Here is a 17,199-nt window from a genome sequence, read left to right as displayed (position 1 = left end):
CACTTTAACCCTAGTTAGGTCCTCGGTGTTCCAACCCCATGGTCTGGCTGAGCTCTTCCCCAGGGCTCTGTCCCGCCCCTAGTTCCACCCGCCCTGAGCCCCAGCGAGCCTGCGGGGTGACCCGACCCTGGCCCTGCTTTCTCCTCCCGGGTCTGCAGGGAGACGCTCCTGCGGCTTCAGCTGGAGAACAAGCGGCTGTGCCGGCAGGAGGCGGCCGACCGCGAGCGGCAGGAGGAGCTGCAGCGCCACCTGGAGGAGGCGAACCGCGCACGCCACGGGTTGGAGACGCAGCACCGGTGAGCGCCTGGGGACCTACCTGCGCAGAGCAGGGACAGAGGGGGCCGAAAGTGGGCGAAGGCACTAAGCGGCCCCCCACCCTTGCAGGCTGAACCAGCAGCAGCTATCTGAGCTGTGGGCCCAGGTGGAGGACCTTCAGAAAGCCCTGCAGGAGCAGGGGGGCAAGACTGAAGACGTGAGTGTCACCCACCACCTCCCTGCCTGGCCCTCCCTCATGCCCCGAAGTAACCCTCCTCTCTCTCCCATGCTGCCCGATGCCCCATACAGGCCATTGTAAGTACCATGGGCCCAGGGTGGCACCCCCTACCCTCACCCTGGGAAGGAGGAATTAGGTCCTCTCTGGACCCCCCACTCACCTTGCCTCTTCTCTCCCCCAGTCCGTCTTGCTGAAAAGAAAGCTGGAGGAACATTTGTAAGTCGCAGAAAGAGGGCACTCTTGGTGGGGGCATGGATTTGACAGTAGTGGGGAGTTTCTTAGGCGTGTGCCACCATGCCTGGTTAATTTTTTATATTTTTAGTAGAGACGGGGTTTCACCATGTTGGCCAGGCTGGTCTTGGAATCCTGACCCCAGATGATTCACCCGCTTTGGCCTCCCAAAGTACTGGGATTACAGGCATGAGCCACTGCACCTGGCCTTCTTTCTTTTCTTTTACCTGTCTGCTATTGAAGAGATTTGTATTCTAGAAAGATCCCTGGTTGCTAGATGGAGTGGTTGAGAGTAGAAGAAGCTAGCAAGGGACGATGGTGTCTGGACCAACTTGGGAGCTTTGGGATGGGCGAAGTGGACAGCAGGGGGCTGTTCCACAGGATACCTGCTAAGGGTGCGAAGGGTTGTGACTGATGGCTGAGGAGATGGTGGGACCAGGGCACACAGCCCCCAGGCATGAGGGGCAGGCAGAGAGGGCTCTGTGGCCATGTAGGGGCATTTCTGGCTGGCGGGGAGGTCTGTGGCTACCGCTGGGACGAAACAGAAGCCAGCTCGGAGGTCAGCCCACTGCTGCTCATCCCTGCCCACAGGCAGAAGCTTCATGAGGCAGATCTGGAGTTGCAGAGGAAGCGGGAGTACATTGAGGAGCTGGAGCCACCCACTGACAGCAGCAGTAAGTGGGACCTGGTGACCAGGGGGTGGGGAGATCCCAGAGCCCAGCAGCGTGAAGCTGATGGGCCACCTCTTCCACCAGCAGCCCGACGGATCGAGGAGCTGCAGCATAACCTGCAGAAGAAGGACGCGGACTTGCGGGCCATGGAGGAGCGATACCGCCGCTACGTGGACAAGGCCCGCATGGTGAGGACACTGGGTGTTCCCACAAGTTGCCTGCCCTGGCTCCCGCCTTTTTGTGCCTCCTATTGAGCCAAACCTCCTGCTTGCACATCTGTGCCCCAGTTCACACCTGTCATACCCCACCATGTGACAGACTTCTGCAATGATTCCCCACTGCTACTGATTGTCACATTAAAGTACTGCACAGCCGGCCGGGCGCCGTGGCTCACACCTGTAATTCCAACACTTTGGGAGGCCAAGGCAGGCAGAACACAAGGTCAGGAGTTCGAAACCAGCCTGGTCAACGTGGTGAAACCCCGTCTTCACTAAAAATACAAAAATTGGGCCGGGCGCGGTGGCTCAAGCCTATAATCCCAGCACTTTGGGAGACCGAGACGGGTGGATCACGAGGTCAGGAGATCGAGACCATCCTGGCTAACACGGTGAAACCCCGTCTCTACTAAAAAATACAAAAAACTAGCCGGGCGAGGTGGCGGGCGCCTGTAGTCCCAGCTACTCGGGAGGCTGAGGCAGGAGAATGGCGGGAACCCGGGAGGCGGAGCTTGCAGTGAGCCGAGATCTGGTCACTGCGCTCCAGCCTGGGCGACAGAGCAAGACTCCGTCTCAAAAAAAAAAAAAAATTAGCTGGGCATGGTGGTGGGCACCTGTAATCCCAGCTACTCAGGAGGCTGAGGCAGGAGAATCGTTTGAACCTGGGAGGTGGAGGTTGCAGTTAGCTAAGATTGTGCCATTGTACTCCTGCCTAGGCGACAGGGTGAGAGTCCATCTGAAAAAAAAAAAGTACTGCACAGCCAGGCGCAGTGGCTCACGCCTGTAATCCCAGCACTTTGGGAGGCTGAGGCAGCTGATCCCTTGAGGTCAGGAGTTCGAGATCAGCCTGGCCAACATGGCGAAACCCCATCTCTACTAAAAATGGAAAAATTAGCTGGGAGTGGTAGCACACGCCTGTAATCCCAGCTATTTGGGAGGCTGAGGCAGGAGAATAACTTGAACCTGGGAGGCAAAGGTTGAAGTGAGCTGAGATTGTGCCACTTCACTCCATCCTGGGCAATAGAGCCAGACTCCATCACAAAAATAAAAATAAAGTACTGCATGGATGGGCACAATGGCTCATGCCTGTAATCTCAATACTTTGGGAGGCTAAGGCAGGAGAATTGCTTGATGCCAGGAGTTCAAGACCATCCTGGGCAACATTCTATAATGAATGAATGAATACACACACCCCAGTATGTCCCATTGGGTTTCAAGGCCCAAGTCACCTGGCTGTGACTTCCTCAACCTGTAGGTCATGCAGACCATGGAACCCAAGCAGCGGCCGGCTGCAGGGGGACCTCCAGAACTCCGTTCCCTAAGGACACAGCTCCGAGAACGCGATGTCCGCATCCGGCACCTGGAGGTGGGTATCCTCATGCCTTTATGCGGCCTCCAGCGTATCTAGGCCCCTGACACTTGCCTTCTTGACAGATGGACTTTGAGAAAAGCCGAAGTCAGAGGGAGCAGGAAGAAAAGCTGCTCATCAGTGCCTGGTATAATATGGTAAGTGTGGGGTCTGGGCTCTAAGATCTCATGGGTAGAGTATTGGTGGAGGGGGTCCTGTGAGCTCACCTGACCCCAACCACACCTCCTTCTGAAGGGCATGGCCTTGCAGCAGCGAGCTGGGGAAGAGCGGGCGCCTGCCCATGCCCAGTCATTCCTGGCACAGCAGCGGCTGGCAACCAATGCTCGCCGTGGACCCCTGGGACGCCTGGCATCTCTAAACCTTCGCCCCACTGACAAGCACTGACCTCAGGATCCAGCCAGCCTGGGCTCCACCCACCCTGGCTTCCTCCAACTCACATGGCGCCCAGCATTGGGCTTCAGCCAGCTGCTCAAGAACTTTGAGGCCAAGATCTCTGCCCTACCCTTTCCCAGATTGGTGGGGAGGGAGAGTGGGAGGTAGGTATAGGCCTGTTCTTTTTAGCAATGTGATTCTTATCGTTGATTCTCTCTCTGGAGTTCATGTGCTGCCTGGGGAGACTCTGATTTTATATTTGAGAAAAATAAAGACTTTCAATCTGCCCTGGCTATGCTCTGGGCACCAAGGTGAGGGAGAGAAAATGGGCCAGAGGCTTAGCCCATTGCTTTTAAGAAAAGCTTAGCGGCCAGGTATGGTGGCTGATGCCTGTAATCCTAGCACTTTGGGAGGTTTAGATGGGTGGATCACCTGAGGTCAGGAGTTCGAGACCAGCCTGGCCAACATGGCAAAACCCCTCCTCTACTAAAAATAGAAAAATTAGCAGGGCATGGTAGTACATGCCTGTAATCCCAGCTACTTGGGAGGCTGAGGTGGGAGGATTGCTTGGATCCGGGAAACAGAGGTTGCAGTGAGCTGAGGTCATGCCATTGCACTCCAGCCTGGGCGACAAAGCGAGACTCCGTCTCAAAAAAAGAAAGCAGAAGGCTGGGAGCGATGGCTCCCACCCAACACTTTGGGAGGCCGAGGCAGGCAGATCATGAGGTCAGCAGATCGAGACCATCCTGGCTAAAACGGTGAAACCCTGTGACTACTAAAAATACAAAAAAATGCGGCCGGGCGCGGTGGCTCACGCCTGTAATCCCAGCACTTTGGGAAGCTGAGACGGGAGGATCACCTGAGGTCAGAAGTTTGAGACCAGCCTTACCAACATGGAGAAACCCCGTCTCTACTAAAAAAAAAACACAGAAAATTAGCCGGATGTGGTGGCACACACCTGTAATCCCAGCTACTCAGGAGGCTGAGGCATGAGAATCGCTTGAACCCAGCAGGCGGATGTTGTGGTGAGCCGAGATCACGCCATTGCACTCCAGCCTGGGCAACAAGAGCAAAACTACGTCTCAAAAAAATAATAATAATAAATAAAAATACAAAAAAATTAGCCGGGCATGGTGGCAGGTGCCTGTAGTCCCAGCCACTCGGGAGGCTGAGGCAGGAGAATGGCGTGAACCTGCGAGGCGGAGCTTGCTTGCCACGGTGAGCCAAGATGGCGCCACTGGCACTCCAGCCTGGGAGACAAAGCAAGACTCCGTCTCAAAAAAATATAAAAGTAAAAATGAAAGAAAGCAGACGAGGGTGGGGAGATTATTCAGGGACTTGTGGGCTGCAGAGAATACTTTAACTTTTATTCTAAGTGAGGTGGGAGCCATGGAAGAGTCTAAGCAAAGGAGGGATGTGACCTGGCCCTGGTGTTCATAGGCGCCCTCTGGTGGCCACTCTGGGAGAAACAGGCTTAGGAGGCCAGGGCCAGAGCTGGAATACCAGGTTGGTAGTCCGGGTGGGTGGGTGATAGTGAGGCTCTGGCCAGGCTGGGGGCCCCTGGAGGAGTGAGAAATGGTTGGATTCTAGATACGATTTACAGGCAAAGCTGGCAGGGCACGGTGACTCACGCCTGTGATCTCAGCACTTTGGCTGGCCAACATGATGAAACCCTGTCTCTAAAAATACAAAAATTAATTGGGTGTACTGGGCGCCTGTAATTCAAGCTACTTGGGAGGCTGAGGCAGGAGAATCACTTGAACCCGGGAGGTGAAGGTTTCAGTGAGCAAAAATCGTGCCATTGCAATACAGCCTGGTGACAAGAGCGAAATTATGTCTCAAAAATAAAAAATAAAAATAAAAATAAAGGCAAAGCTGGTAAGATTTGCTGCTGGGTTGGTGTGGCCGCTGGGTTGATGTGATGGCCTGTGGTGGGAAGAGGAATCCACATGACTTCTTTTGGCCTCAGTACCTGGAAGGACAAAGCTAACACACAGGGTGGGGCAGATTGGGGGGCTGATTAGGAGCTGGATTTCAGGTGTGTTATGTTTGAAGCGTCTGTGAGATCTCTGCAAGGAGACATCTAAGAGGCAGTTGGCTTTCTGGGTCTACAGTTAGAGAAGGGATCCTGGCTGAATTTCTGTTTTCTTTCTTCCTTCTTCTTTTTCTTTCCTTTTCTTTCTTTTCTATTTTAGATGGGGTTTCACTCTGTAGCCGCCCAGGCTTGAGTGCAGTGGCACAATCTCACTGCAACCTCTGTCTCTCAGGTTCAAGCGATTCTCCTGCCTCAGCCTCTGAGTAGCTGAGATTACTGGTGCCCACCACCTCGCCTGGCTAATTTTTGTTTTTAGTAGAGACGGGCTTTTACCATGTTGGCCAGGCCTGTCTTGAGCTCCTGACCTCAAATGATCCACCTACCTCTGCCTCCCAGCTGAGATTACAGGCATGAGCCCCACCATGTCAGGCCTTTTTTTTTTTTTTTTTTTTTTTTTTTTTTTTTTTGAGACAGGGTCTCACTGTGTTGCCCAGGCTGGAGTGCAGTGGTGTGATCATAGCTCACGGCCTTGGCTGGACTTTTATATTCAGGACTCATCAGGAGTCTGTGTGATTAAATTAGTAAAACCTGAAGCCCAGAGGGCCTGAGAATGCTGTCGCTTGAGGGAAGAAGAACCCATGATCCTGGGACAGTGGCTGCCTCATTAATAAGTAATGCCAGGGCACTGATGTGGGTATTTCAGAGAGCAGAGTTTGGGAAGAAGTAAGCAGGGCACCATCATAAAACCTGGAAGAGGTGAAACCCTGTCTCTGCTAAAAATACAAAAAATTAGCCAAGTGTGGTGGTGTGCACCTGTAATCCCAGTTACTTGGGAGGCTGAGGCACGAGACTCCCTTGAACCAGGGAGGTGGAGGTTGCACTGATCCAAGATGGTGCCACTGCACTCCAGCCTGGGTAATGAAGTGAGACTCTGTCTCAAAGAAAAAAACAACCAAACCTGGAATAAGCTGGGCATGGTGGTTGTGGTGGAGGAGGAGGAGGAAGAGGAGAAGGAGGAGAAGGAAGAAGAAGAAATCTGTGGCCGGGCTTGATGGCTCACACCTGTAATCCCAGCACTTTGGGAGGCAGAAGCAGGTGGATCAGCTGACGTCAAGAGTTCAAGACCAGCCTGGCCAACATGGTGAAACCCCCTCGCTACTAAAAATACAAAAAAATAGCTGGGCGTGGTGGTGCATGCCTGTAATCCCAGATACTTGGGAGGCCGAGGCAGGAGAATTGCTTGGGCCCTGGAGGCAGAGGTTGCAGTGAGCAGAGATCACACCATTGTACTCCAGGCTGGGTGACAGAGGGAGACTCCATCTCAAAAATAAATAAATAAATAAATAAATAAATAAATAAATAAATAAATAAGAAACCTGCAAGAACTCCCACATTTTACTTAGGATAATGGATAATGCCTGGCAGGAGAAATCAGACTAGCAACGTTTGAATAAAAACCACTAGCAATTTATTGAGCACCTACTGTATACCAAATGCTTTAATGCCATTCTTTCATCCTCATGACAACTCGATGAGATAGTCAGTCACATCTTCACTTGAAGGAAAGAATTCAGGCAGGACATTGATGACCTCTCAGGCAGTGGGGGTTGGGAAGTAGAGATGGTGGTACAGGCGGGCTGGTCCAAGAGTCTGGAAGAACTCTTGCCCCTAGCACAGCGCCAAACCCAGGCAGGCAGCGAGAGCTGGTCAAAAGTGTAGGTGGACTTTACAAAGGCACACGAGGCTTATGCAGACCGGGACACCTGCCTGTGTGCCGTGCAGGGACCTGGTTCCCTGTCCTTAGGCGGCTGGGCTCTAAGATCTTAGGCCAGATTCTCCTCCTCCTCGCCAATAGGGCTGGGCAGCCAGGGTGGCGCCGGACCCCGGGATCCGGGCATGGTCACGATGCTGAAGGGCTCGACAGGCCCAGGGATGAGGGCAACCGGTTCAGGACCCGCAGGGGGCGGAGGCTCGGGCTCCGGCAGGCCAGGATCGAGCAGCGGGTCCCCGCAGCTGCACTCCGGGGCCGCGCCTTCGGGGACAACCGCGCATGAGCAGCTGGCCCCGGTAGACGCCTCCGATACCCAGCTGTTCTTGCGGAGTAGAAAGGACAGGCGCCGGCCCAGGGGACCTCCCGCGGCCATGCCCGCGCCCGCCGGCAGGAGGCGCTGCAGGAAGTCGCCGGGCGCCTCGCCCATCGGCCCATCCAAGCCGTCCAGCCGCTGGAACTGCATGTCTTCTTTGGCCAGCCTGCGGGACCAACATTGGGCCAGCGCTGCGGCCTCGCTTCTTGTTGACAGAGCGGGGTCCCAGGCATTTCCCTGACTCCACCCATTCTTTTGTCCCACTTATCCCCAAAGAACTTTTCCCCAAAGACCTTAGCTCCTAAACCCAGAGCCTGGCCTCACCCTCTGTTGCCACTTCAACTTGGATCTCAAACCTCAGCTGTGGCTCAGCCCCATTTCCTTTTTAATTTTAATTTAATTTAATTTAATTATTTTTTTAGATGGAGTCTCGCTCTGTTGCCCAGGCTAGAGTGCAGTGGCGTGATCTCGGCTCACCACAACCTTCGCCTCCTGGGTTCCTGCCTCAGCCTCCCGAGTACCTGAGACCACAGGCACGTGCCACCACACTGGCTAATTTTTGTATTTTTAGTAGAGACGGGGTTTCACTATGTCGGCCAGGCTAGTCTTGAACTCCTGACTTCGTGATCTGCCCACCTTGGCCTCCCAAAATGCTAGGATTACAGGCGTGAGCTACTGCACCCGGCCTATTTTTATTTTTTGAAATAGCGTTTTACTCTTTTTGCCCAGGCTAGAGAGCAATGGTATAATCTCGGCTCACTGCAACCTCTGCCTCCTGGGTTTAAGTGATTTTCCTGCCTCAGCCTCCTGAGTAGCTGGGATTACAGGCGTGAGTCACCAAGCCCGGCCAGTTTTGTATTTTTAGTAAAAACAGGGTTTCACTATGTTGGCCAGGCTGGTCTGAAACTCCTGACCTCAAGTGATCCACCTGCCTTGGCCTCCCAAAGTGCTGGGATTGAAGGCATTAGCCACCACGCCTGGCCTTTATTTTTATTTTTATTTATTTATTTATTTATTTATTTATTATTTTTTATTTTTATTTTTATTTTTTTTTTTTGAGACGGAGTCTTGCTCTGTAGCCCGGGCTGGAGTGCAGTGGCCGGATCTCAGCTCACTGCAAGCTCCACCTCCCGGGTTTAGGCCATTCTCCTGCCTCAGCCTCCGGAGTAGCTGGGACTACAGGCGCCCGCCACCTCGCCCGGCTAGTTTTTTGTATTTTTAGTAGAGACGGGGTTTCACGGTGTTAGCCAGGATGGTCTCGATCTCCTGACCTCGTGATCCGCCCGTCTCGGCCTCCCAAAGTGCTGGGATTACAGGTTTGAGCCACCGCGCCCGGCCTTATTTTTATTTTTTTAGAGACAGGCTCTTGCTCTGTTGCCCGGGCTGGAGTGCAGTGGTGTCATTATGGCTCACTGTAGCCTTGAACTCCAGGACTCAAGCGATCCTCCCACCTCAGCCTCCTGAATAACTGGGACTACAGACATGCACCACCATGCTTGGCTAATTTTTTATTTTTAGTAGAGACAGGGGTCTCACTGTGTTGCCCAGGCTGGGCTGGACTCCTAGGCTTGCTCAAAGGATCCTCCCGCCTCAGCCTCCCAAAGTACTGGGATTATAGGCGTGAGCCACTGCTCCTGGCCTCAGCCCTCATTGCCTTTGGAATCACCTCTGACCTGTCTGATCCTCACTGACCTCAGCCCTTAGCTCCGTCCCCAGTCAGTGGCCTGGTCTCAGACCTTGACCTTGCCCCCTGACTCCTATCTTAGCTTCTTCCCTTATCACAGTCCTGAGACTTTAGATCTTATCCCCATCTCTAGAATTGAGTCCCCTTAACCTTTTCAAGCCATAAGCCCTGCCCACCCAACTGGCTCACGTGATGTCGAAGGTGGAGCCCTGGAAGGAAGGTTGCCGCAGCTGGAAGACAGTAGCTGCTGTGTAAGGGGCGCGAGCCTCCGCCGCATCCCAGTACAAGTCCTTCTCCAGCACAGCCAGGTCATCATACATCTCGTCCACTGCCAGCATGGACACCTACAGGTGCAAACACACAGGGTAAAGTGGGGGCAGGGCAATCCGCCAGGACCACAGAGGGAAGTATGGTTTGGGTCGAGACCCGGCAAGACTTGGCAGGGGTGGGACCAGAACCCTGTTGGGCACCCCGGAATGGTCGCCACCTGGAAGTCTCACCTGGAACCTGAGTCTTACCTGGAAGTTTCGATCGATCAGAAAGTTGGTCTCAAAGTCATCGTCGTCCTCTCCGAAGGGGTTGATGAGCTGCTCAGCTACCTGAGAGGAGAGGGAGGAGTTAGGTGGAAACTTGGGAACCCCATGTCCGCCCCACCCACGAAATTCCAGGCTGGATCACCCACCTACCTTGAGCCAGCCAGCGTAGAAGAAGAACTGCAAGAGGGTGAAGATGGGCACACACAGGTCTAGGTCATGGTCTTTGTAACCCTGAGCCGGGTCCAGGAACTGGCGACCAATGAGGCAAGCCAGGAAGTAGCTGTACAGTGCGATGGTCACCACCTGGGCAGGGCGGGGCAGGGCTCAAGGGGGTCACTGAGGGCCAAGGCTAGGATTGGGCATCATTATGATGGGGGTCTTAGCTAGTTCTCAGTTTCCCCTTGGAAACCATGCATCAGGGCCACTGACACCGAATATAAACGGAGGCACGATGAGGTTACCTGCGTGTAGACAAGGGGTACGCTAATCCAGTCATAGTGAAAGAGCATTCCACATTTGCCCCGAAACACATTCAGCTCCTGGGGGTGGATACAGGTCATGAGGAGGCCTGAACGGTGAGCTCACACAGGGATATTAAGTGTGGGTACCTGGGATGGAGGTGGGTGGGAATTGGGAGTGTGCTTTGGGGGTTTCAGGGAGGGCATTTGGTGGTGAGTGTGCACCTGGATGTGGGACCATGCACCCAGGGGTTGTACATCAAGGGCGTTGGAATCTGCCCCATGGAGGTAAGTGTGCACGTGGTTAGGGTGTTTGAAATCGGTCTCGTGGGGGATGCATGGCGGGCCGCCGTTGACACAGCTCCAGGGGTACAATTTCCCTGGTATTCTATATGAATGACCTCCTGGTGGGCCCACCTCGAGCAGCAGCTTAAGGGCGCTGTTGTCGCGGATGCGGCCCTCGCGCCGCGCCTGCGCCGCCAGGTTGGAGAACCAGACGCAGGGGACCCAGTACTTGTTGTAGGACGAGTTCAGGTTTTCGAACTTCTTGCGCTCCTCGCGGGTCATAAACCCTGGAGGAAAGAGGTCAGAGATAGCTAGCCCCTTGCCCCCCTCCACCGGGTCCTTGCCCGGTCTCTGCCCTGCCTCTGGCTGAGTACTCACCAGCCTCCACCACGTGGTCTATGGTGGGAAAGCGCTTGAACACCGCGGTGCTGACAGAGCGCAGGATGAGCACGGCCGAGAGCCCTGCGTAGCGCATGAGTGTACGCCGGTAGAGGCGGCCGCGGTCGTCGCGTCCGTGCACGGTGCCCGCCACCACGCACATGAGCGCGTCGGGCAGCGGCATGCATAGGTACTGGCTCCACCAGCGGTTCACCACCAGCGTCACATAGAAGCCTGCGGGAGAGCGGAATGGGGGCTCAGTGGAGACACCAGGGCCAGGGGTTTGGGGGCCCAGGTTGTGGGAGAAGGGACAACATAAGGTCTGCATCAGGGAAACCCAAGCATGCTGGCCAACCTCACTACGCTTGGGCTGGGAAGTTGGGGGTCCAGCCCTGAGGTCAGAAAGGCCAGTTGCCGGGCGCGGTGGCTCACGCCTGTAATCCCAGCTCCTTGGGAGGCCGAGGAGGGCGTATCACGAGGTCAGGAGTTCGAGACCAGCCTGGCCAGCATGGTGAAACTCCGTCTCTACTAAAAATACAAAAATTAGCCGGGTATGGTGGTGCACCTGTAGTCTCAGCTATTCGGGAGGCTGAGGCAGGAGAATCACTTGAACCCGGGAGGTAGAGGTTGCAGTGAGCTGAGATCACACCATTGCACTCCAGCCTGGGCAACAGAGCGAGACTCCGTCTCAAAAAAAAAAAAAAAAAAAAAAAAAGAAGGCAGAAAGGCAGAGCAGCCCTTTAGGTCACTGGCTACTTGGGAGTCACCTCAGATGTGACACTGGGATCCCAGTATGGGGACAGAGGCACAGAGCCGATGTTAGGGGCATGTGGGCAGACTGTCGCTTGTTGTGAATGCATAGGGAGCTAAAACAAGGGGAGAGGGGTCTGGTTTGTGGGGGTGTACATCAGGGACACCTGGTCAAGCTTGTTGCGATAGCCATACCCAGCTCCTGAACCAGGAACTTCTGAAGGGGTTGGGGACAGGGTCTACATCAGGGAGCCTTGGGCAGGCTTGGATCACATGTGGTTCCTGGGGGGCCAGGACTTGTCAGAGAAGTGCCCCCAGGCTGGAATCGAGAGGATGAAGTCCTATAGGGTCCCTGGAGGGTTAGGGGTTTGTCCCCACTAGTAACACAACAGACACTGGTGAGAATCCCCAGGGTGACCAGGAATAAGCCCTGTGGGCGAGATGGAGCTCTCTTGGGGGCACCTCAGGAGGCACTGTGACCCCAGGTGACACCCCACATCTCAGAGTGTAGGGTCACATCTGGCATCTTCATCATATGGATCCAAAAATGGGGGGGGGGTACTGTGGGGGTTGGATTTGAGGCAGGAGTCTCAGAGGGGCAGGAATGGGGGCTCCTCAAAAGGCATGAAGGGATATGGGTTTCTCAGGGACATGGGAACGGGATTTGGGGGCTGGACCGCACCAAGCACGAAGGAGACAGGGATGAGGCTGGCATACTGGTCACAGTAAATGACAAGCTTCTCGAAGTAGCGCTTCTGCCCTTCGGTCAGCACAAAGCTGCGGGATAGAGATGAGGGGTCACAGGTCACAGGGGTGACTCCATCCCCAGCTTCAGATCTCTCTTGCTGTGCCCCTCACCCTGGCTTCTTTTATAATAGCTGCCCCCGGCTGGGTGCTGTGGGTCACGCCTGTAATTCCAGCACTTTGGGAGGCCGAGGCAGGAGGATCACTTGAGGTCAGAAGTTTGAGACCAGCCTGGCCAACATGGTGAAACCCCGTCTCTACCAAAAGTACAAAAAAATTAGGCGTGGTGGCTGGCACCCGTAATCCTAGCTACTGGGGAGGCTGAGGCAGGAGAATCGCTTGAACCTGGGAGGTGGAGGTGGCAGTGAGACGAGATTATGCCACTGCACTCCAGCCTGGGTGACAGAGCGAGACTCCATCTCAATTAAAAAAAATTTATATGTATATATATAATATATAAAAATTATATATTATATTATATTGTATATTATATATAGTATATATTATACATATAGATATATACCAGCCGGGCGCGGTGGCTCACGCCTGTAATCCCAGCACTTTGGGAGGCCGAGGTGGGCGGATCACAAGGTCAGGAGATCGAGACCACGGTGAAACCCCGTCTCTACTAAAAATACAAAAAATTAGCCGGGCGTGGTGGCGGGCGCCTGTAGTCCCAGCTACTCAGGAGGCTGAGGCAGGAGAATGTCGTGAACCTGGGAGGCGGAGCTTGCAGTGAGCCGAGATCGAGCCACTGCACTCCAGCCTGGGCGACAGAGCGAGACTCCGTCTCAAAAAAAACAACCAAAAAAACCAATATAGATATATACCTATATATGTATATATTATATATGTGTATATATATGTGTGTGTATATATGTGTGTATATATCTATATTATATATATAAAATAGCTGCCCCCCTCCCCTAGCACATGAGCACCCCGGGGCAGCCTCACCGGTAGGCAGCACTCAGCGCCATGTAGAACCCGAGGAAGCAGAGCAGCTCTCGCCACAGGAGTTTGTAGATGCTCCCACGCCACAGCAGCAGCAGCTGGGAGAAGCCACCGAAGCGGGCATTCGCCACTCGGGCTGTGTAGGTGACGGTCATTGTGGCACCCGGCAGGTGTGGCCAAGGGAGAGGGGGTGGCCCGGGTGGGGGCTGCGGGTGGGGGTGAAGAGGTTCGGGGATAACTGAGCACAGGGATTCCACCCATGTTCCGGCCGGCCACCCCTTCAGTCCTGACCCTTGCCTGAGTTGCCTTCTCCTCCTAGCTTTACTCAGTCTAGTCCAGCCCCCAGTGCCACTCCCTGAGTGGCAGGGAGTGTGTGTCTCAGGCTGTCCCCTTCCCTAGACTCCTGGCCCCAGGCGCTGGTACCTGCCGTCCCCCACCACCAAGACCCTTGAGTCCCTGCAGTCAGCTCCTGAGTCACCCTTTCCCCGATCCCTTTCACTTAGAGGCCACCTGTAGCATCCCCCACTCCGCGAGTCCCCAGCGCCTGAGTTTCTAGGTTCTCAAGGCTCCACCTCCCCCAAATTCTCTCCCTCAGCCCCTATTTCTGTCTCCCCCTTTTCCACTTCCCCAGCTCCAAGTCTTGACCCATTCCACTCCCTGCACTCCCTCTGAAGCCCTGTCCCTAAGCCTCCGGGTCCCCTAGCCCCCCTGCCCCAGCCTGTCCACCTTCCGCTTAATGGCCCTGGCTCCCCCTACTCCCTTTTCCTCCCGGATCCTCCTTGACCTTTCCTCTCTCCATTCCCCTCCAGCCTTCCAAGCCCTCCACTCCCCACCCCGGGAGGACTCCGGATGCATTCCTGCCCGCAGGTTCCCTATTCCCTCAGGGCCCCCTATTTCCCCAAGCCTGGGCTCATCTCACCTGTGTTGAAGGTGGCCGGTGCAGGGACCCACAGGGACAGGGATGGAATGGGCGGGTGGCTTTGGCGTTGGGTGGGGCTGGGGAGTGGGTGTGCCCCCCTTTCCTGGTTCTCCTCCCTCGGCTGGGCTGCAGCTTCAGAACTTTGTTTGGAGTCCCACAAGTTTGTTACCTGGCACTGGGGGAGAAATCCGCCTTGTCCTCCTTTGCCCCTCCCTATTCCCCTCCCAGTCACTCAGTGGCAGGTCGTAAGGATCTGGAACCCAGAGGCTGGGGGAGGAAGCAGGGATGGTGGACACACACACACTGCTCAGTGAGGCTGGGTCACTCCACAGTCACCTGTAATCACAGTGTCACAGAGATGCACGCAGAAACACACATCATAATTCCAGACACAAATCCAGCTGCTCTTAAGACAGCCTCAGCCAGGCACAATGGCTCACGCTTGTAATTTTAGCACTTTGGGAGGCTTAGGTGGGAAGATCACTTGAGCCACGATTTCAAGACCAGCCTGGGCAACATAGTGAGATCCCCATCTCTATTGAAAAAATGAGGCCGGGCACGGTGGCTCACGCCTGTAATCCCAGCACTTTGGGAGGCCGAGGCGGGCGGATCACAAGGTCAGGAGATTGAGACCACGGTGAAACCCCGTCTCTACTAAAAATACAAAAAAAAATGAGCCGGGCGCAGTGGCGGGCGCCTGTAGTCCCAGCTACTCGGGAGGCTGGGGCAGGAGAATGGCGTGAACCCAGGAGGCGGAGCTTGCAGTGAGCCAGGATCGTGCCACTGCACTCCAGCTTGGGCGACAGAGCAAGACTCCGTCTCAAAAAAAAAAAAAAAAAAAAAAAAAGTAAAAATGAAAAGACAGTCTCACATAACTATGGTGACTCAGAGGGGCAGTACACACTGTCACAGAACCTTCCAGAGTCACACAAGGTACACCTACCTCAACCCCCCTGCCCCCATCATGCATATATAAGGCAGGTGGACCCTGACATACTAGGCTCTCCCCTCTCACACACACAGTGCTACCAACGGTCTGGATTCCCTCATGATCATACCGTGTAACAAAGACACTCACACAACCAGCCAAGCACAGACCCCACCCAGACCTCAGAATGCCTTCACACACACAGTCATACACCACTGCAAGGAGGTTTTATTCCTGATCTCCTCTGTGCAAAGATACACTCATGATCACACACCAAATGAAAAACCCTTTCCTCAGTGTGGTGGCACACAACCCCAGGCTCAGAGAAGGGCCTGAGGTTCACCAATCTTGCAAAGACACACACAACAGCCACCCCTGTCTCAAGGGTACCCTAGCTATCACCGCTGTTGAAACTCACCACCATTTGCACACCAATATGTGAAGGCAACCCCCTTTCCAACGCTCCCTCCCGGCGGCATGCCCATACCCACACACACAGGTCTCAGATACTCTCAGCGTTGCCACGGACACACAAGCTTAGGGACACAAAACTTTGTCCTGCATTTGGCATGGATTCTGGGCAGATGTTCATTCTTCACAGACACACCTGTAAAGGGGACACTCCCAGGCTGTTACAGAGAGTACCCACTCCCCCTCCATTGTCCAGCTTGGAGGACATTAACACACAGATTGGTGTGGGAGGGGCAGACGCTTGGGGGTAAAACCCTGGGACGGGCATCCTAGAGTGCTCAGGAGCCCCTCGTGCATTCTGCATAGCCCCGCCCGAGGTTCCAAGCCTGGCAGGCTGGGACACTGTGTTCCCAGACTGGCAGATGTTCACCCTGCCCGGGGTAATTAGGAACCCGCCTGGGCTGGCCACCCTGTGACCCATGCCTTCGCTGTCCAGCTGCCGGACAGCCCATAAATGGGGGCGAGGGGGCAGCTGGGGCGGTGTCGTCAGCTGCGGAACCTGGCAAGGCGGTGGCAGGCTCGGTGCTGACGAGCTCAGTTCTCGACCAGCAGCCCCCACTCCCTAGGAAGTGTCCTTGCACTCACTGAAGCCGGCTCCTCCTTTTCATCCTCCCTCCCCCAGCTCACCCGCATCCCCACACACTTCCGACTGCTGAATTCCCGCAGGGGCTGGGGGCAGGCTTCCTGGGCTAGTTGATATGCTTACTAATTGTGACAACGAAAAATAACAAACATTTCTTGGGATTTCCTGTCTGGTGCTGGTATAAATGCCTTGTGCGTTTCATCTCATGGAATCCTTACAGGCATGCTAAGTTGGTCAGCTTACTATCCAAGTAGGGAAACTGAGGCTCCGATGTCACATCTCATCTTGTTCGTAGCACAGCTGGGATTTGGAACCTGGAAGTTTGGCGCGGAACCGGCTGTACCATCGTGTTTGTTTACACATGCCATCCCAACAGGCCCACACCTGTTTGTGCACACCCCAGGGAGTTGGAGTGACAAGTCTAGGCTCCTGGTGGGGTTCCCCTTATACACACACCCTGGCACACCCAGGCTCTGGGTGTGCACGGTCTGAACACTTTTTTTTTTGAGACAGAGTCTCACTCTGTTGCCCAGGCCAGAGTGCAATGGCGCAATCTTGGCTCAGTGCAACTTCCGCCTCCCAGGTTCAAGTGATTCTCTTGCCTCAGCCTCCCAAGTAGCAGGGATTATAGGCGGGCACCACCAAGCCTGGCTAATTTTTGTGTTTTTAGTACAAAGTAGTTGGAGGCTGGCCTCCAACTCCTGACCTCGTGATCCGCCTGCCTCGGCCTCCCAAAGTGCTGGGATTACACGCGTGAGCCATCACGCCCAGACCTGAACACCACTTTCTTTTTTTTTTTTTTTGAGACAGTATCTTACTCTGTCTTGGCTCACTGCAACCTCTGCCTCCGGGGTTCAAGTGATTCTCCCACCTCAGCCTCCAGAGCAGCTGGGACTACAGGCGCCCCAACATCATGCCCGACTAATTTTTGTATTTTAAGTAGAGATGAGGTTTCGCCATGTTGGCCAGGCTGGTGTTGAACTTCTGGCGTCAAGTGATGCACCCACTTCAGCCTCCCAAAGTGCTGGGATTACAGGTG

At 54.6% G+C, this 17,199-nt stretch overlaps 2 protein-coding genes across 16 annotated transcripts in view; one reads left to right on the top strand and one right to left on the bottom strand.

The window, feature by feature from the left end:
- HOOK2 (hook microtubule tethering protein 2) overlaps positions 1-10,140 on the top strand; it is a 35,495-nt gene extending 25,355 nt beyond the window's left edge. For 8 of the 15 annotated variants that reach the window (XM_077977625.1, XM_077977619.1, XM_077977620.1 and 5 more), the window contains exons 15-22: positions 159-296; positions 385-472; positions 675-709; positions 1,316-1,398; positions 1,480-1,583; positions 2,866-2,976; positions 3,045-3,116; positions 3,214-3,638. In XM_077977625.1, the coding sequence (XP_077833751.1) occupies positions 159-296; positions 385-472; positions 675-709; positions 1,316-1,398; positions 1,480-1,583; positions 2,866-2,976; positions 3,045-3,116; positions 3,214-3,363 (781 nt within the window). In that variant the 3' untranslated portion in view covers positions 3,364-3,638. Of the gene's footprint in view, positions 1-158; positions 297-384; positions 479-564; positions 571-674; positions 710-1,315; positions 1,399-1,479; positions 1,584-2,865; positions 2,977-3,044; positions 3,117-3,213; positions 3,639-7,892; positions 8,151-9,287 lie in introns of those variants that run through there. The other 7 variants (XM_077977618.1, XM_077977626.1, XM_077977627.1 and 4 more) reach the window with 4 other exon arrangements.
- BEST2 (bestrophin 2) lies at positions 6,832-14,336 on the bottom strand. Its single transcript, XM_001108800.4, has 10 exons — positions 14,179-14,336; positions 13,263-13,465; positions 12,244-12,338; positions 10,812-11,045; positions 10,566-10,720; positions 10,152-10,229; positions 9,841-9,993; positions 9,673-9,753; positions 9,344-9,498; positions 6,832-7,636 (listed from the first exon to the last, which is right to left on the bottom strand). Exons 2-10 carry the CDS (start codon positions 13,412-13,414, stop codon positions 7,210-7,212), a joined length of 1,530 nt encoding a protein of 509 aa, XP_001108800.2. The 5' UTR covers positions 13,415-13,465; positions 14,179-14,336; the 3' UTR covers positions 6,832-7,209.
- Positions 14,337-17,199: the final 2,863 nt, after the last annotated feature.

The sequence above is a fragment of the Macaca mulatta genome, chromosome 19 (assembly GCF_049350105.2).
Source record: "Macaca mulatta isolate MMU2019108-1 chromosome 19, T2T-MMU8v2.0, whole genome shotgun sequence".
In the NCBI taxonomy this organism is placed as follows: domain Eukaryota; kingdom Metazoa; phylum Chordata; class Mammalia; order Primates; family Cercopithecidae; genus Macaca; species Macaca mulatta.
Note: the sequence above shows the minus strand (reverse complement) of the source record. Positions and strands in the feature narration are given on the sequence as shown.

Bases quoted from the DNA above. Each gene is read 5' to 3' on its own strand.
- BEST2 (XM_001108800.4), bottom strand. From the start codon at position 13,414: ATGACCGTCACCTACACAGCCCGAGTGGCGAATGCCCGCTTCGGTGGC. The intron at 10,230-10,565 runs GTGGGCCCACCA...ATCCACCCCCAG, and splicing joins CCCTTAAGCTGCTGCTCGAG to GAGCTGAATGTGTTTCGGGG. The intron at 9,499-9,672 runs GTAAGACTCAGG...TTGCACCTGTAG, and splicing joins TGATCGATCGAAACTTCCAG to GTGTCCATGCTGGCAGTGGA.